General features: G+C 40.2%; 2 protein-coding genes across 14 annotated transcripts in view; one reads left to right on the plus strand and one right to left on the minus strand.

The window, feature by feature from the left end:
* Ccdc191 (coiled-coil domain containing 191) overlaps window positions 1–6,282 on the minus strand; it is a 102,554-nt gene extending 96,272 nt beyond the window's left edge. For 2 of the 7 annotated variants that reach the window (XM_029568173.1, XM_008842859.3), the window contains exons 1-2: window positions 6,045–6,282; window positions 3,927–3,965 (exon numbers count right to left, since the gene is read on the minus strand). In XM_029568173.1, the coding sequence (XP_029424033.1) occupies window positions 3,927–3,965; window positions 6,045–6,131 (126 nt within the window). In that variant the 5' untranslated portion in view covers window positions 6,132–6,282. The remainder of the gene's footprint in view (window positions 1–3,926; window positions 3,966–6,044) is intronic. The other 5 variants (XM_029568174.1, XM_029568172.1, XM_008842860.3 and 2 more) reach the window with 4 other exon arrangements.
* Window positions 6,283–6,359: 77 nt separating this feature from the next.
* The window catches only part of Qtrt2 (queuine tRNA-ribosyltransferase accessory subunit 2), an 88,514-nt gene continuing 75,540 nt past the window's right edge, over window positions 6,360–19,333 (plus strand). For 4 of the 7 annotated variants that reach the window (XM_029568180.1, XM_029568179.1, XM_029568178.1 and 1 more), the window contains exons 1-4: window positions 6,361–6,510; window positions 15,029–15,247; window positions 15,976–16,031; window positions 18,208–18,284. In XM_029568180.1, the coding sequence (XP_029424040.1) occupies window positions 15,048–15,247; window positions 15,976–16,031; window positions 18,208–18,284 (333 nt within the window). In that variant the 5' untranslated portion in view covers window positions 6,361–6,510; window positions 15,029–15,047. Of the gene's footprint in view, window positions 6,511–15,028; window positions 15,248–15,975; window positions 16,032–18,207; window positions 18,285–19,333 lie in introns of all 7 variants that reach the window. The other 3 variants (XM_029568176.1, XM_029568177.1, XM_008842857.3) reach the window with 2 other exon arrangements.

Raw genomic sequence — 19,333 nt, forward strand, 5'->3', positions numbered from 1 at the left:
CAGAGAAGAAAAGTAGTTCAGCTGAGACATCAGTATGTAACAAAGCAGGAGAACACCAGCTTGATGGAGGGGAAAGAAAAAAGCCTGGAAGGAGAGGAGCCAAGCAGGGCATTAGTATAAAGGCTGTTTCAGATAAACCAGTATTACAGGTTGATTGACAGATGACCTGAGATGCCCACCTGGAATCGAGTTTCATCTGATGGCACACAGACTGTTTAGAAAGCTCAATCAAGCAGGAGGATACACTGGAGTAAGATGAGCCAGCTAGGATCAAGACGGGTTGTAAATCATAGAGTGCTGCATTTAGCATTAGCCAAGCATCTGCCTGATTCTAAGTGATTTCAACATTTCTGTGGGAGGTTCACCAACATCTCTGTCTCAAGGTTTGTTGGACCGTCTACATCCCGACAGTTTTCCCCACAATTCCACTTTGGCAACCTACTCATCCTCAACCATATCATACATAATTTTTTATTCCTTGAACTAAACTCTGACAACCACTTCTGAAACATCATTCTCCTGCCTCCCTGTTTCATTCTTCCTCATCCTGTGACATTGAGGTCCGAACCAACCAAGTTTTCTAGTTGATGAAACCATTTTCTCTCCTGTATCTGAAAGTCCTGCAAAGGGTCCTTCCCTTCCTACCCATGTTGATATTCAGCTATCTGATTTTCAAATCCCTGGTCCTTTGCATTTGCAATGATAAGCCCCAAGCGTGGGTCAATATAATCTACTAAATTTTTTGGACCATAAAAATTATGGTTATATGACTGGGCATGGTGGCACACACCTTTAATCCCAGCACTCGGGAGGCAGAGGCAGGCGAATCTCTGTGAGTTCTAGACCAGCCTGGTCTACATAGTGAGTTCCAGGCCAGCTGGGACTATAGGGAGACCGTGTCTCAAAAAGACCAAAAAATCCCCAAAAAAACTATGCTTATATGCTTCAACTAAGGCCCTGGTGCTACTGGGGAATCTTTTTGTTCTGTCCTAAAGAGAGGCCTTTCTCTATCTTCACCATCTTTCCACAGAACAAGGCCTCAGCTGTTTATCAACGATTGAGCCACATAGTAGATCTGGAAGTTTTTATTTATTTATTTATTTATTTATCTATTTATTTATTTATTATTTTTATTTTATGTGTATGGGTGTATTGTCTGCATGTAGGTAGGTGCATCCACAACGTGCAATGCCTGTGGAGGTCAGAACAGGTCGTCGGATCCTCTGGAACTGGAGTTAAAGACAGTTGTTAGCTGCCATGTGGGTGCTGGGACTGGAACCCGGTCCTCAGCAAGAACAACCAGTGCTCTTAACCACTAAGCTATCTCTCCAGTCCCTTAGATCTGGAAGTTTTAGAGTGAAAAGTTGTAACTATTTAGGGTACAATCACAGTTTTAATAGATTAGGGAGCAAAATTAGAAAAGAAGGCAAAGAAGTGAACAGAGAGGTAATAGGAGAGGCAGGAGGAAACAGTCATTAAAAAAAAAGGGAATCGAGGATTTCTAAACTACAGAAGGGATAGCTGTCAGATATAACCTGGAGCAGTATGACAGTTTTCAAGAGACCACTGGATTTGGTCAGGAAGTCATTTACAACAACAATCTCTGTGGAATGGAAACTGAAATCAATTTTAAAAAAATTGGTGGTACTGGGGATAGAATAAACTAAGTACCAGAAACTGAAGAAGAATAATTGTGAACAAGAGAGAATAATAAAAGTGTAAAGGCCAAGAGTGCATACTATATACATCTGAAGACATTGGACTGGATAAGAAAATAAAATCATTCTGCAATCAGAAAGGACAGCAGGGTCAAATAAGAAGTTATTGATTTTTCAAGATGGAAGGTTGCAGAGCAGAGTGGAGAAAAGAGCCAGTGTTAAAGTTTAAGATGAATGATAAAGTCTGAGTTCAGCTGGCTGAGAGCTGTGTGCGAGAGGAAAACTATCGACAAGACAGAACGAAATCTTTTTCCTAGGGTCTCAGTAAATCCCCTTCTTTACAACAGGTGGTAAGGGATTGTGTGACTAAGCCCTACAGGGACCCAGCACTGGAACTCTGGACACTGAGACTAGGCTAGGCTTACTAGAGGCTGAGTGGCCTTCCAGGGGCCAGAACTCATGATGTGGATGTATTTTGACTGCTGAGGAGGGGCTTTGCAGCAGCCAGGAAGCCTTCCTTAGCCCCGTCTAGGTTAATGCTTCCCAGCACATCTTTCCATTACTCCTTTAATTCTCTTATCAGCTTTGGCCAAGTTTTTTATGTTCCACTGGACTATAAACTCTGGTCTGTGTCTCAGTTTAACTCTGGTAACCAACAGTGTAAGCCTGTATTTAATAGGCATTCAATAAATACCAGCCAAATGCATAAATTGCTAAAAAAAAATTACAGCTGACCTAGGTTCTATCTAGCTTGGTGCTCATGATAACTTAGATAATAACTCTTTGAAATACTATCAGGCAGGCTATGTTCTTAGATGTAGGAATGACTTTATTAAGGGACATAATCTGGACTAATGACTTTTTTTTCTGTCTTTTTGAGACAGGGTCTTCCTGTAGCCCCAGCTGTCCTGGAACTCACTATGTAGACCAGGCTGGCCTTGAACTCACAGAGATCCGCCTGCCTCTGCCTCCCGAGTGCTGGGATTAAAGGCGTGTGCCACCATGCCCGGCTGGACTAATGACTTTTAATTAACCCCAGCAAAGCCATACACTCTTGGATCATCAGTTCTTGGGTCTGATGACCAGGGTACCTCCTTGGCAACCTCAGTTTGGCACTCCAACAAGAAAAAAAAAAACAAAAACACAAAGAAAAAGGAATGAATGTGGGTATGCTCAAGAATTAACAGATCAAACTGCTGCAAGCAGTATACCCACCCATTGAAAAGAGTGGAGGTTGGGAAGAGCCTGTGACCTTGGATGAATGTGAGAATTAAGGGTGGAGCCAAATCTATACTCCCCAATTGAAGCTGGAGAAACCATATTAAATAAATCATGGTGACCTGACAGGGGGTGGGGTTGGAAGAGGTGAGGGGGTGGAGGGTGGAGGTGGGGTGTCTGGGTCTGCACAAGGGGAACTAGTGTCCTCCAAGTTTGGGTCCACTCTTAGAAACTTAATTTAAGAGTGAGACTATTTGTTCAGATGATTATGATGTTGGTGCAATAACAAATGCCACACTCAGGAAAACATACATGATTTTGAACTATGTGGTACATAAATAAACTGAGGATACCAAATTGCCAGGTTAATACTCAGATATGCTCCTGGAGTGATTTAAAGGCACTTCCAACTTAAATGGTATCTAGACTCAAAATATACATCTCAGGCCTAGAAGAGATCTCAGGTCAGGGAGTCATATTTATAACAACAGCTTCATGGAGGTTATCTATCCCACTCCCCTCTCAGTGAATGCTCAAACATATTCTTTATTAGGGAAACATTAACTGACTTTTTAGCATTTGCCAGAATACTTTCAGTGACAGAAAACATGTCTCTTTATGAAAATGGTCACTCCATTTTTAAATTGGTCTAGACATTAGAAAATTCTGGTAATGCCCATGTAGTTTTTGCTCACTGGTTCCCCAAGTTAAAGTAACTATACTTCAGTCTTCCCAGTATCTGAAGAAGGCCACCACATCCTCTCCCAAGGCTTCTCCTTTCCTACTCTTTTAACTTCTTTATGTGATACTCAGGCCAGTTGAAAGGGCGTATCTACACACTTGTTTTCTCATCATTTATACATAAACCAATTCATGAGAAGCAAAAGAATAATGAAAAACATACTAAAAAGTATAAACTGAGGCAGCATACACCCACATGGGAATAAACACAGCAAGGAATACACACTGGAGACATGTCAGTATTTCTTTTCCATCTAATTGTGTCTGACTCTCAAGTCTTTTTCTAACCTAATTTTGAAACAGACTTACCTCAATCCAGTATTCCACATGGTCCTGGTCAAAAGCAGACTACAGAAAATAGATACACAATATTAATAAACAGCAACATCTTAACCAATTTTACCATTTAATCTGTCCTTCCTACTAAACCCCTGGAAAAACATCCTTTAGTCTTTCCTCTAAATTTTTCCTTGAAAAGTTCAGCACTACCTAGCAATGAAAGAACACTAAATCACAGCACAAGGATCAAGAATGCCCCTAATAAAACTCATAGAAACACTAATTCATCTGACTCTGCAATTTTCTGCTCAGAGACAGCTGTGCTCCTTTCTTTCCAGTTTCCAAGAAGTAGACAGAGGCTTTCCTGTCTTTCCTACAACTGAGAGGTTGTCTGGTATAACAAGAGACAGGGAGCTGGGCTGGAGAGATAGCATAGTGGTTAAGAGCACTGGCTGCTCTTGCAGAGGACCTGGGATTGGTTCCCAGCACCCACATGGTGGCTACCAACTATCCATCTATAACTGCAGTTCTAGGAGCTCTAATACCCTCATGGGCATTGCATGAATGAGTGCACTTACATATATGCAGGAAAAACATTCATGCACATAAAAATAAATTTAAAACAATTTTTTAAAAGAGTCAAAGAGTGAAATAGTGGTTTATCATTGGATCTTATTTCACCAAGCATAAAAAGAGGTGCAAAACAAATTAATCTCCATCCATATGAATCAGACATAATCTGAAATTAGCAGTCAGACCACAAGGCACCTCCTTCTTTAGTCTAACTCCCAGAAGCTTACAGAACTCACTTTAAAAAAAGTCACTGAACAAATTGGAGTATCTGCTTTGCAAAACTATTTAGGTACTTTTTTTTAACTAAGGGAACATAAAACTAGCATAGTGGCCTATGAAGGCAGGTGGGAAAGGCACAATACTCCCTTTCACTTAATTAGATAACTAATTAATGCACCATACTGCTGAATAACTTTGTCACTGCAAAAAGAAAGCGCTGATCCTACTAAAACACAGTTGAACTTCAAGATACTTGTGGTTTTACTTTCTAAAAATCTCAGCAGTAACAATGAGCAGTATCAGCAAAGCATCCCTCTTTTTTAGAGTCCTAAGAAATTGTGCCCAATTTTTACCTTTCATCATCAAATCTATATTCATAAGCTATTCTGAGCTCAGTCTATTATGCAACTGATACTTTGCAGGAGGAGCAACCTCAGTTTCCACTCTCTTTAATGATCCAGCCTACACCCTCTAGTATCTCTGGAGCAAGATTTTCACTAAGTTGAATATGCCCAGTGCACATAGTTGGTATATTTAGAATAAACCACAAGAATGATAGCCTGGGGTGGAAACAACTGGTGAAACTGCTCTGCAGGTCATCGTTCAGAACCCTCTCCATTTCAGTACTCGCATTTACATTTAAAAACACTAATTTTTATGACTGTTAAAAAGGTATTCTGGAAGGCACACGTTAGGTGACTGTGACTTTGCATATATCACTTTTTTGTATTCCAAGTTTAAAATGGGGTTATCAGGGTTTTTTTTTCTATTTTTTCTTTTTCATGCCTTTAGGAGGCGGTGTGCAAAGAAGCAAAAGAAATCTATTTTTGAAGGTTAGCGTGATTTAAAAATCACCAAATGAATCAAGTAATGATATATTCAATAACCACTTGGACTTCTGAATTCATTTTAGATACTTGATGTAAAACTGGAAAGGGAGAGATACAAGGGATAGCTCAGAGAATTTAATATGATGATCTCACCCTTTCAAAGATCCCTAGGTCCTAGATTTGAAAAGGGAGGGAGAAATGTGCGGGAAGTTTCCAAAAAATTGGTGTCAGAGGCAGGGGTTCGTTCGGGACCGGGGAAAATTCCCCTAACCTGATGGCCACTAGCAGACCTCTCCGGTTTGAGAATTGGAATAGTTCTTCCAAGATGCTGCCCACCAAATCAGGCGCATCCTTCAGGCTCCTAGAACCACGCCTCTCAGAGCCACGTAAGGTCCTGGGCAGTCAAGGCCAGGTAAGGATGCCCCTGGGGGAAGAGTGAGGAAACACAGGGCGCGAAGTGGCAGGCTTCGCGGCTGAGCGGAGCCTTGGGCCGGTCCCTGTCCCTCAAAGCTCCCAACTGGATCACCTTGGGATTCGGCTTCCTTGCGAATCGTTTCCAGCGACTCTGCCCTATCTTCTTTGAGGAGGACCTTTCCTGGGGCGCCAGCAGCATTGTCCAGATTCAGGCCCAAGACCTCGGGCCACAACAACGACAACCGCTCCTCCGCCCAGGCTGCTTCCGGGTCGCGCTGGGAGTTGTAGTTCCGTATCCACCAGCGATGCAAGGGTTGACCGCCGTGGAACTACTACTCCCAGGAGGTTTTGCGCTGGCAGCTCGCGTTCTTCCCGTTACCATGGTATCGGTGGTACTCATTGGGCTTGCTTTGGTTGGGCCTTTGCCTATTTCTAGCGCCTGGTGATGACGCAATCTTCTCTGATTGGTTCTGCCGCGGAGGCCGATTTAGTGGACCAGAGTTCTGAGAGCCGGACACGTGTTATCTACTGCGAGGTGTTTAAGGGTCCTGAGGGCGGAGAGAGCTAGGGGTCTACAGGTGAGTGTCCCCTTTCCCTGCTGGGGCTAGCTGAGTCACCCCCACTTTTCTTGACGCGTTGACGTCCTACTCCCACTAAGTCTCTCGTTCCCTTCCGGGGTGGTCTAGACCACTCACTTCTGCCAGCTTAGATGCTCCAGCGTTGTGTGATGGTGGGTCACATCCCGGAGAAAAAAGACCTTCTTTCGGCCGGCATCTGCTCCAGGGAGAGCTGCGCAGCCGGAGGTTTTTCTGAATTTCCCAGGTGCTTGGGAGGATGGGCCCTTCTTTAAGCTGTAAGATTAGTAAGGTCTAGGGCTTTAAGGTGGCTAAAGGAGCGAAGACAAATCGAACCATATTCGCTGAGCCTAGATATTCTCGGGAACAGTCTAATGAAGGTATATGAGCAGAGATTTCGAGATGGAGCTTGGACTCAGATACTTGTTGAAATTCAGTTTTCTTTAAGAATTAAAAAAAATTATGTGTAGGAATGTCTTGCCTGCATCTATGTAAGTGCTCCTGTGCTTGCAGTGCCAGTGGAGGCCAGAAGAGGGCGTTGGATCTCCTGGAGCTAGAGTTACGAGAGGTTGTTAGCCACAGTAGGATGCTAAGAGCCGAACCCTGGGTCTGCAGGAGCTGCCAGTGCTCTTAACCCCGAAGACATCTCCAGTCCAGAATTCAGTTTTCTTATTGCCAAACGAGACTATGACACCTGAACCATCAGATAGTTATAATAATTGAAAATCAATGTGTGGAAAACATTCTGCTAGGAATTGTAAACTAAACTTCACTTGAAATTGGTGAAAATGTGGTTAGGGAAGCTGTGCTTTCAGGCTTTGCAATAATCCTAACACTTGCTCTCTGACTTGAGTGTGCACCAGAAGGGGAATGGTTGAGTAAGTTACACTCAAACTTTGCATTATCACAATGCTCGAAGACTTAGTTTCATGTCTATTCCTTGAGAGAGGTGCCCGTGTTTCTGAAAGAAAAGCAAATTTCAGAGACGTTCATATAATATTAGAGGCTTCCATTTTTTGTAAAAGCAAACTCCCTCCCTTGTACAGATTTGTTTCAGTGTTTGGATAAGTATGGAGACAGGTTGTAGAAGCTGGGAGGGTGGATTAGGAGAGGAGGGAAAAGAAGAACAATAATAATACTATAGCAAAATGAAAAGTATCACAGTTAAATCTTAATATTACAGTTAATGTGTAAAGATTTGACACACTGTTCAAGTTGCTCCTTCTAAGCCAGCAGTGCATTAGAGTCATGCTCCTAAAGCTAGACTTCTGTCGTTTAAGGACTAGCTCTGCCACTTACCTCTGGTAACTTTATTATTAGACTCACTTTCCTAATTTGTGAAAGGCAAATAATAATGGGATTTGGAGTTGAGATGAGGATTACTGGAGTTAACATATAAAGAACAGTCCTTGGTACATCATGAATACTAAATAAATGTAGCTTGATGAATGACATTTAGACTGCTACCATCTTCATTTGTATATTCCATTTTATATATATATAATTTTTTTTTAACAGAGTCTCAGTATGTAGTCCTGACTGACCTGGAACTTACTATGTAGACCAGACTGACCTCAGAGTCACAGAGATCCTCCTGCATCTGCCTCCTTAAGCCCAGCTTGATGTATTGTCTATTTTTATTTTTTATTTTTCAAAATTTATTATTTTTATTTTATGGGCATGAGTGTTTTGCTGGGATGTATGTAAGTGCACTTGTGTTGTGCCATGCCCGCAGAGGTCAGAAGAAGGCATCGGATCCCCTGGCAATGAGTTAAAGACAGTTGTTAGCTGTCATGTGGGTGTTGGGAACTGAACTCAGGTCCTCTGCAAGAGCAGCCAGTGCCCTTAACCACTGGGCCATCTCTCCAGCCCCTATTTTTGTTTTTTGAGACAAGATCTTCTAATCCCAGCTGACTTGGAACTCACTGTGTAGATCAGATTGACTTCTAACTCACAGAGATCCACTATCTCTGCCTCCTGAGTGCTGGAATTAAAGGCATGTGCCACCACACTCAGTTTGTATTTTCTGTTTTTTTAAAATATTTATTTTTCTTTTATGTGTAAGAGTGTATTGCCTGTATGTGTGTAAGTGCACCCATGTCGTGAAATGCCCACAGAGGTCAGAAGAAGGCATCAAATCCCCTGGAACTGGAGTTACCTACAGTTGTTAGCCACCACATGGGTGCTGGGAACTGAATCCAGGTCCTCTGCAAGAGCAGCCAGTGCTCTCAACTGCTGAGCCATCTCTCTAGCCTGTATTTTCTATTTTTGATGTGTTTTATTTGGTCTCTTTTTCTTGCCTTCATTGACTTAATCAATTTTTCTTTATTCTGTGTCCCTCTCTAGCAGGTTTGGATATTATGCATTATGTCCTTAATTTCTGGTTATTTCTAAACGTTTAACATGCATACCTAACAGAGTTTAGTGTTATAACCCCCAACACACACACACACACCACACATATACACACACCAAATAGTCTTAAGAATTTTGGAATAGTCTCCCTTTATTCTTCTTATCTTCTGTTATTTGTTTTCTAGAATTTTAGCATCATATCATTAGAAGTCCTTTATATATTTTCTATGAATATATAATTATTGAATCTATATGGGGAAAGTAAGGGGATGTTTCCTTATAAATATTCAATTTTCTTATCATACACAAAAAATGTCATCCCCTACACTACATTCTGTCAGCAAATTTTGGACATCTTTCCATGGAGAGAATCCATTCAAAAAACATTTTAAAACTATCTCTGTCCTGACAGATGAAGGGCAGAGTGACAGTGGCAGTGTTGTCAGAAGTGTGTGCATCTACTGACAGCCTGTCATTTTTCCTTATACTCTTGTGGTTCTTCCCAAGACTTTTCTAGAAACTCCATCTGTAGAAGTGAAGTGAAATGCACAACTCCAGAAATAGAAGAGACAAGTGAAAAGGGAAGGGATGATGATAAAGGCAAATAACCACTTGATGCTTTGGAGACCACTGGTCTGCACCTTGAACTCTGTTTGGGTTAGTCATTATATCACTCCCAAATTATGTTTCAAAAACTATGTACATGAGCGTGCATCTGTGTCTATGTTTCATCTGTTATTTCATAATAGAAACTTGTATTTAAAAAAAATAACAAACATTTGTGTATCATAAAATAATGAATGAGAATAGGAAGTGTTAGTTCTTCTATCTCTGGACAAAATTTCAATGTATCATTTTGAATGCTGATTTCCAACCAGAGTGCATTTTCCAGCACTAGTTAGGTGGTTCACAGGGTAAAGGTGCTTGCTACCAAGACTAAAGCCTGGGTTTGGTCCTTGAGACCCACATGGTGGAAAGAAGAAACCAACTCCCACAAATTGTCCTGTAACTTCCACACTCACTGGTGGCATGCACACAAAAGCAAATAAGTAAATGTTTGCATGACACAGGTGCACTTAGATACATGCAAGCAATACACTTATACATATATGTGTTGTTACAAATATGTGTTGTTATGGATTATTGTTAGCTGCCATGTGGGTGCTGGAAATCAAACCTGGGTCCTCTGCAAGAGCAGCCAGTGATCTTAACCGCTGAGCCAATAAACTCCAGCACCAATAGAATATTTTTTAAAAATAAGTACATGTAATATAAGTGTATTTTCTAGCGACTGTCCTCAGTTTCTTTTTTACTTATCTTTCATAAGGCAGGCTCTCAGTATAGACCCTGGGTTAGCTATGAAGTCAGTGTCCTCAGGCTTCTGGGTGTTGGGACTAGTGGTATTTCTACCACAGCTGGCTCTGTCCTCAGATTTTTCAGTATTCATTTCATATTCACAAAACATAGTCATTGACAATATTCAGTGCTTTTTTGAAACCTCTTTTTCCTTCACCATCATTTCACTTACCACAATTTGGATGAAACACTGGAAAACCAAATAACAGAATGTGGGTACATCCAAGTCTTACATTATGAGAAGAGCCAAGTGGATATTTCCTTCCAGCTGACCCATTGGGCTCAATATGCTAAGCTGAGGATTTTTTTTTTTTAATGTGTATGTATGTTTTGCCTGCAGGTATGTAAGTGCACCCCTGTCATGCAATGCCTATGGAAGTCAGAAGAGGTTGTTGGATTCCCTGTAACTGGAGTTGCAGTTTTTAGCCTCCATGTGGGTGCTGGGATCCAAACCTGGGTCCTCTGGAAGAGCAGCCCATGCTCTTAACCTCTGAGTAACCACTGTTTAATTGGTTTTAGCATCTCTAAAGTCTAAGAGTAGTTGTACATTATCTGAGATATTAAGAACACATTTAATAAAGCACTGGGGTTTGTTGCTTTCCCCTGAAATTGAGTGTGCTTATCAGAAGCTTTAAGCCATATGTTAATACTATGGAAAAACAAAGCCATAGGCTTGATGGGAAGAAGTAATAATAAAAATTGATAAATGCTAGAATCCTAAACCTAAAGTTTAATTAAAAATTGTAATTATTAATGTGCCAATTGTACATTGTAATCATACAGGAGGTTTGACTGAGGCTGCCTTACATCTTTGTGTGGTGCTTTCATTGCATCCACCCTCCCAACTCCCCTCTTGTTCCCTTTTGCCTTCTCTCAGCTTGGTACCTTTACCCTTCCCAATAGTCCCTCTACTATTTTCAGGTCTTTTTTTTGGGGGGTGGGGGGTTGAGACAGGGTCTCCCTGTAGCCCCAACTGGCCTAGAACTCACTTTGTAGACCAGGCTGGCCTTGAACTCACAAGATATTTGCCTGCCTCTGCCTCCTAAGTTCTGGGAGCCTATTTTTCGGGTCTTTTAAAAATTATTATTCATTTTTTAAGATAGCATAGCAAGTAATGGTATTTTCGTACATTTTTTAAATTCTAGTTTCTACGGGTGAGTGAAAGCCTGTGATATCTTTTATCTGTGTCTGACTTACTTCACTTAAGGTAATGACCCCTAATTCCATTCATTTTCCTAAGAATGACACCACATTAGTTTTTCTTTGTGGTTGAATATTACTTTATGGTTTACATACACAGTATTTTCTTTGTTCATTCTTTTTTTGAAATTATTTTTGTTTATGCGTATGACTGTTTGGCATACATATATGTGAATACATCATGTGCATGAAATTCTCACAGAGGCCAGAAGAGTGCATCAGATCCCCTGGAACTGGAGTTTCAAATGGTTGTCAGCCACCATGTGGGTGCTGGGAACTCAATCCAGGTCTTCTGAAAGAGCCGCCAGTGTTCATATCACTAAGCCATCTCTCCAGCCCCTGTCCATTTCCATTCTTCTTAAACTTTGCTTTTCACATATTCATGCAAATAGTTTTTGCTCAGTGAAGGCTCTATTACCTTTATATGAATTTGCCTGTAAAGTACAATTCTTGTGAGTACATTCAAGTTCTTTGCATACCTTCAACACCACAAAGAAGACAATGTCTGAAGCAAGGGGAGGAGACAGTAGGTTCTGGTTTCCAGAACTTCTGAAGAAGCTTCTTAGAAGACTTTCCTTCTTCTCAAGTATGTATGAAGAGAGGAAGTGTTGGTTATTACAGTGTGTAGTAATCCTGGAATGTTAAATTTTCATCAGTTCCAGCTTATATTTTAAAGCTAGTGTTGCCTGTTGGTTGATCCCACTATTCATTCAGAATGACAGGTGGATTCATTAGCTTTACAGTGCGTTTCTTGCCCTTGTACCTATCTCTGCTTCAGTTCTCCACCACTTACATAGATTGCAAAACACTCCTTAATTCTGTGATAGCATGGCTTCAAAGCTCTGCTGGTTTAAAATAGGAAATGTACTTTAAGTTTGCAAAATGAGTATTAGCTGATAAACAAGGAACATGATTCTTTTGTGTAAAAATTTCTGAATTCTTATTAATCTGCAATTATGTTTTTTTTATTTACTTATTTTTATTTTATGTGTATGCGTGTATTGCCTTCATGTAGGTAAGTGCACCCGTGTCGTGCGATTCCCGCAGAGGTCAAAAGAGGCTGTCGGATCCCCTGGGACTGGAGTTATGGACAGTAGTTAGCTGCCATGTGGGTGCTGGGATTTGAACCTGGCTCTTCTGCAAGAAGAACCATTGTTCTTAACCACTGAGCCATCTCTCCAGCCCCATAATTATGTTTTTTATAATATTGCAGAATTAATTTTCTTTTAATACTTTCAACAACTGTCAACAAGATTTTTGTTTTTGAAAAAGTACCTTTTATACTATTCACTGTTAAAACATATTTTTTCCCCTTAACAGTTATTTCTGTGTGTTCTAATAGCATTAATTTTGTGTGTGTGCATGTGTTGATGTGTGTGTGCATGTGTGTGAAGGTCTTCCTCAGTTGCTCACCTCACTTTTTCAGAAAGGGTCTTCGATTGAACCTAGAGCTCCCTGATTTGGCTAGGATGGCCGGCCAGTGAACTCCAAGCATTTGCCTGTCCCCTCTCTCACACCCTGACCCCTGCTCTAGAGTTATGGATTACACTGACATTTCCAGCTTTTATGTGGGTGCTGAGGATCCATACTTGGTCTTCATGCTTGCATGCATGGCAAACATTTGACCCACTGAGCCATCTCCCCAACCTAATAGCATTACTTTTTATGTTTCTACACTTGTGATAATTTGAAATAATGATCTTAAAGTCAGAGAAAACTGACCAGGCTTTCCTCAGACATTTATATTCAATTTTATAATTTATGTTTAATATAAAATCTCATTTTGGGTATTACAGAAAGGTAGTTTTGTCTAAGATTCTAATGACTATAATTGCTGTCTTAAGTATAAGAATTTAGTTCTCCTTAAAACATAATGTTTGCTTTCCTGAATTCCTTTAGATTATGCTTATTTGGTTGTATCTTAGTGTGTGGGGTGGTTCATAAGTATGCACATGCTTGTGGAGGCTATCAAACAGCATCTAGTGTCATTCCTCAGGCACTGACCAACTTTTTTGGAGATGGGTCTCATAGACCTAGGCTTAGGGCATGCCAATTAGACTAAACTGACTGGCCATCATTCTGTCAGTTTCTGCCTTCCCAGCAGTGGAATTAACAAGCATGCACCATCTACTAGGCCCAGCTTTCTAAAATGTGGGTTATGTTAACTCAGCTCAGTCACCATAAAGCAAGCACTTTACCTATTGAGCTACTTCTCCAAGCCTGTTAGGTCGAGTCTTAAAGAATGCTTGTCTTTCAAAGTAATGCTTCAAGAAGATAGACTCTATGGTTTCAGGTTCTCATGTAGCTATAATAATTTATCTGTTGATAAAGCTTAGGGGTTGGCAAGATGGCTCGGGGTAAAGTGTTTGCTGTGGGTGAGGTCCTGAGTTTGAACCCCTATCTCCTACATAAAAGCCAGGCATGGCAGCATTTGCCTATATCTCTACCACTAGGGACTGAGACAGGGGCTTCCTGGCGTCTACATACATGCATACATGCAAAGCACAAAGGGTACTTGTTGTAGTAGTGTAAAAAAGTATTTTATAACATGTTATAGTTTTTATGTAATTTCTAAAATTTATCATTTCGGGTGTATGTATGTGTGCATGCTGTGTGTATGTGGGCATATGTGTCATGGCAAGTGTGTAGAGTCAGTTCTCTCCTTCACTCTTTAGGTGGGTTTGGGGATCAAGCTCAGGTTGCCAGATTTGGCAGCAAATGCCTTTACCCACAGAGCTGTCTCTCTGATCCTCCAGTGACATTCTGCAAATGATCTGTCCTGCTGACTTATCGAACTCTAGTGCATTTTAAAAGTAGAACTCGTGATTGTTCACACTGAGTACTAATTATTTGATGGTACACTACAAATAATGCTGTTTTCTGTTTTTCAAACCCTCCTGTTGTATCTACAGAAGTTCTTTTTTTTTCTTTGAACAAAGGCTTATCTTTCTCAATTATGGAAGTTATGAAATCACTTTATTTATATGTGCCATGTCATTTCTTGCCTATGTTTGAATAAAGTGGACTATAATCCCATTTTGGAGATAGTCTCTCTGTTTTGCTCTTTAATGTATATTCAATATGCTGTTTTGGAGTCTGTTTTTTTTTTCTTGAACAACACTGTTAGGGAAAAAATACAATATTTCTTAGTGTTCTTTGTATTTGGAGAAAGAAATAAGTGCTTCAAATCAGTAACGTGACCTCAGCAGTATGACCTTTCCCTGTGCATATTTTCAAGACTGAGTGACCTTGGCTTTGTGACATTCTTCTCACAATGAATCTTCCTATTTCCATCATTTCATTTATTTTCTTTTAATCAGCTTTGATGAAAGAAAGAAAAAGAAAGAAAGAAAGAAAGAAAGAAAGAAAAAAGAAAGAAAAGAAAGAAAGAAGAAAATATGACTAAATTTAAAAGTGATTATTATTTTGCTCAGGGACATTGGCGAAAGTACCTTAGTCTCTTTTTCCCTTCTCCTGATCCCAAGATGTGAACCCGAAGTAGTAATAAGCATGCAGCCATTCATTTGCTTGTATGTTGCTTTCTTCCCCAAATGCTTAGCCTTTAGATGCTTGGAAACTCCTTCTAAATGTAATGCTCTTTTCTTATCAGAGCCAAGGAATCTCTAGTGATGAAGCTGAGTCTCATCAAAGTCGTTAATGGCTGTCGTCTGGGAAAAATACAAAATCTGGGCAAAGCAGGGGACTGCACCATGGACGTTCCAGGCTGTCTTTTGTATACCAGAACTGGCTCTGCCCCACACCTGACCCAGCACACACTGCATAATGTCCATGGGGTCCCAGCCATGACCCAGCTGACCCTGTCTTCCTTGTGAGTATTGAGTCTAATCATTCCAGGTATCCATGCCTTGGTTAGGTGCAGCAAAGAGAAATATTTCGATTTTTCGTATGTATAGTTTATAGATTTTCAGAATATCAGAAGAGAGGTATTAGATACTATATAACATTTGGTTTAACCTGGATCCATAGGCCAGACCTATAGATTAGCTTTGTTTGACATTTCCTTCTAACTTTCAGGCCCGTTTCTACCCTTGTTGCTACTGCTCCCTGAATGAGGGCAGGGAATGCTTTACAAGAACTAAACAGGCACCTTTAAGGGCTCTTGTGCCTTCTGCAACTCTACTTAATAGTACAGATTTGTGAGATCAGAATGAATAAAGTTAAATCCATTTTATGTAAGTACAAACTGACTTTATATTTAATTGAAGGTCCTGCTTTGTTGCCAAATAACTCTGAATTATTGTGTTAATAACAGTGATTTTAAAGGGATAAGAAATGGAAGAAAATCCATGTGTTATGAAGCAGTTGATCTCTGCCAGTTTCACTCCTCTCTGCACCATTTGCAAATTGAAGACTTGATTTTGACTAATGAATCTAGCCCTATCAGTTAGAAATCTTGAATAATGATATACTTTGTTGTTGAAGATGGCATTTCCTATCCCATAGCTTATTTGGGTGAGAAGAGGGCTTCAGTTGTTGTATAAAGGATCTGAAGAATGACCTATTATTAAGCCATGCGTTTTTCTGTTTTGCTTACAGGGCACAACATCATGAAGTCTTGGCAGAATATAAGAAAGGAGTCGGAAACTTTATAGGTAAAGATTACTTAAATTATTTGTATGCTATTTGTGATATGTTAATTTGGAGTTTAGAGGTACTGCTGACTTACTGTTATTCGCTCATACATAAATTTATTCATTATTTTTAATAATCATTGTTGGGACATCTAAGAACCAGGCATTGGTGATTCAGAGTTCAATAAGAAACAGATGCTGCTGGCTGCTTTGCAGAGTCATGGTTATATACATGTATCATGACAGACCCACAGGGAGCATATAACCTGCTCCGGGTGGAAGATGTTCACAATAAAGAAAGGATTCTTGAGAGAGAGGATGAAGGGGCATCTTAGCTGGGTTGGGGAGGACAAGTGTTAGCCAGTCAGGAATGGGAGCAGTGGTGCTGGTAGGCAGGTGGGCTGACTCACCAAGCCCTGAGCAAAGATGAGCAGAGAGCCTGTATGGGACATAGATGGATCTCAGGGCCATCTCCTCATGCTGGAATTTCATTCATGAAGTGGGTGAACTGTGTGTACCCAGCCATATTCTCAAACATCTTTTTTTTAAAATATTTTTATTTTATTTTATTTTATGTGTATCCGTGTATTGCCTGCATGTATGTAAGTGTACCTGTGTTGTACAGTGCTCGCGGAGGACAGAAGACACTGTCAGATCCCCTGGAGCTGGAGTTACAGACAGTTGTTAGCTGCCATGTGGGTGCTGGGATTTGAACCTGGGTCTTCTGCAAGAACAGTCAGTGTTGTTAACCGCTGAACCATCTCTCCAGCCCCACTGTTATTTTTTGTGTAGATGCATGTTCCCATCTTGTTAGAGGAAAAACTTAGTGGAAGCAACTAGCTCTTCCGTAGGCCACTTCCTCCTAAAAATTTCCCCAACATCTAGGCCTCATTAAGTGAATAAAAATCCACCTCCTTCTTCATTCATTCTTCTGAAGGAAGCTGCCTGATGCCTTGCTAGTTCAGGAGAGGGAATGATATAATCTCAGTGTCCCTCAGATGAGGCTCATTCTAATCACCAACTTTAAAGTACACACCTTTGATTGAGTGACCTTAGCTGGCATGTGCTTTCAAGAAATAATTGTAATAACTGAAATTTGGCAAATAAGGTTTTAACTTTTTTTCTTATGGAAAAATGTGGGGTAGCATATGAAATTTAAGTACATATGGCTTGAAGCTGGACAGATGGCTCAACAGTTGAGAGTGCTTGTTGCTATTCCAGAGCACCCAAGTTTGGTTCCCAGCATCCACATTAGGTGGATGCTCCTCCTGACCTTAGGAGCATCCTACACACACACACACACACACACACACACACACACACACACACAAATAAATAGGTAAATCTTTAAAGAGGTACATATGGTTTACTAATCATTTTTGAAGATTTTTTTAAATGACTTTCTTTTTTACTTAAGAATCTACGAAACTGTCATCTTAGGTTCATAAAACATACTGAGAGTGAGATTCAGATGAACTCCATTCACACTGTTGTAATCCTATCCCTTATTACTATGACTCTGTCATTCATCTTTCTAGAAGCTAGTTTTTGAATCACTCCTAGGACGAGCACACTTGATATTAAGTTCTGAATCATACACAAGCCTAAAAATCCCAGTACTCATAGGAAGAGGCAGGAGGATCAGAGTTGGAGACCAGTCTGGGCTACAGAGTGAGTTTGAGGCCACCTTGGATAAATCTTATATTTAAAAAAAAAAAAAAAAAAAAAAGGGCATGGCAGCGCATACCTTTAGACCCAGCACTTGGGAGGCAGAGGCAGGTGGATCTCTGTGCATTCAAGGCCAGCCTAGTCTACATAGTGAGTTCCAAGCCAGCTAGGGCTATGGGGGACCTTGTCTCAAAAAGACCAAGAAAAAAAAAAATTCTTTAAATCATAAACTGAAAGGGTCAGTATGTCACTAACATATTTCATTATATCTTCATACTTTTCCTTTGTAACAACTTTTTACATTATTAACTATAAATCTTTAAAATTAATTCTTCTTTTAGTTTGGTAGGTCTCAAAAAATAATTTCTTTCCTGTTCATAGGTTTTCTAAAAGTCTAAGATCCATGCCAACTGTTGACAGTGATTAGAGTCTCTTTATCCACCAGCATACCCTGTGAAGCTTTCCTTGTGACAATACAGTGTAATTGTTGATGCAGCACTTTCAACAGTTCTTTTTTATGTTTATACAGGCATGCCAGAGTCCCTCTTCTATTGTTCCCTGCATGATCCGGTCAGCCCCTGCCCAACTGGTTATGTAACAAATAAGGTGTGTTCTTAGAAGGGCCCTCAAGGCTGCAGCTTGGTCCCAGGGACTCAGCTGATTGCTGCCCCCAACCTGGCATCCCAGTTGCTGTGATGATTCCTTTATGCCTTCTGTTTATGTTGATGATTTTTATGGAATGTGATGATTCATGAGTGAGTGGGGCTGCCTAAGGATGAGTTAAGGTAAGGAGTATATCCTCAGCAAAAACTTAGAGGGTGAAGAAAGGTCAGGCACATGCCAAAAAAAGAAATTGCTATGAGAGAAGAATAACTATACTCTTTTGTTACTGTGCTTTATTTGCAGTTTTAGGAAGAATAGGGAAGATGCTGATAAGTGTTATCACGTATATAACTGTATATAGTAGAACTCAGTGTAATGCTGCTTGCTGGTAGAACAGAACTTGAAAACCCTGGCTCTCCAGCCAGATGTTTTAGCTAATACAGAATAGTATCAGAGGAACATCATTATAAATTTTATTTGATGGGGCTGGAGAACTTGCTGCTCTTACAGAGGACCTGAGCTCAGTTCTCAGCACCCCCTCGGGTAGCTCATAATTACCTTTAAATTCCAGCTCCAGGGGATCCAACACCGTCTTCTGACCTCTGAGGGCATTGCACAACATGGTGCACTTACATATGTGCAGGCAACACACTCATATGCATGAAATAAAAATAATAAATTTTTTTAAAATTTATTTATTAACCACATACTTAGAAGAAGCATTTCATTACAACAGCATTGACATATTCAATAACAATTTCCTGAGTTAAGATGCATCTCTTTCAAAACTGGCTGTAAATTTTTAGGTTTACAGTTGAATTATTACAGTTATACAATATTGTACTCAGTATAAACCCTATAAGACATAAAATTAAATGAGGTTTTAACCTTTAAAAAAGATCTCCATTTCATTATTAAAATACACAGTTTCATACAGAAAAATTCATTTTTAATGCAATTGACATTAAGGTGTTTACACATGCATTTCTAATCTCTATATGTCTGATTATTACTAGTCACAGCTGGTTACTTTCTGAGCTCCTTGGCATCTG

This window comes from Nannospalax galili, unplaced genomic scaffold (genome assembly GCF_000622305.1).
Source record: "Nannospalax galili isolate Female #2095 unplaced genomic scaffold, S.galili_v1.0 scaffold18, whole genome shotgun sequence".
Taxonomy (NCBI): domain Eukaryota; kingdom Metazoa; phylum Chordata; class Mammalia; order Rodentia; family Spalacidae; genus Nannospalax; species Nannospalax galili.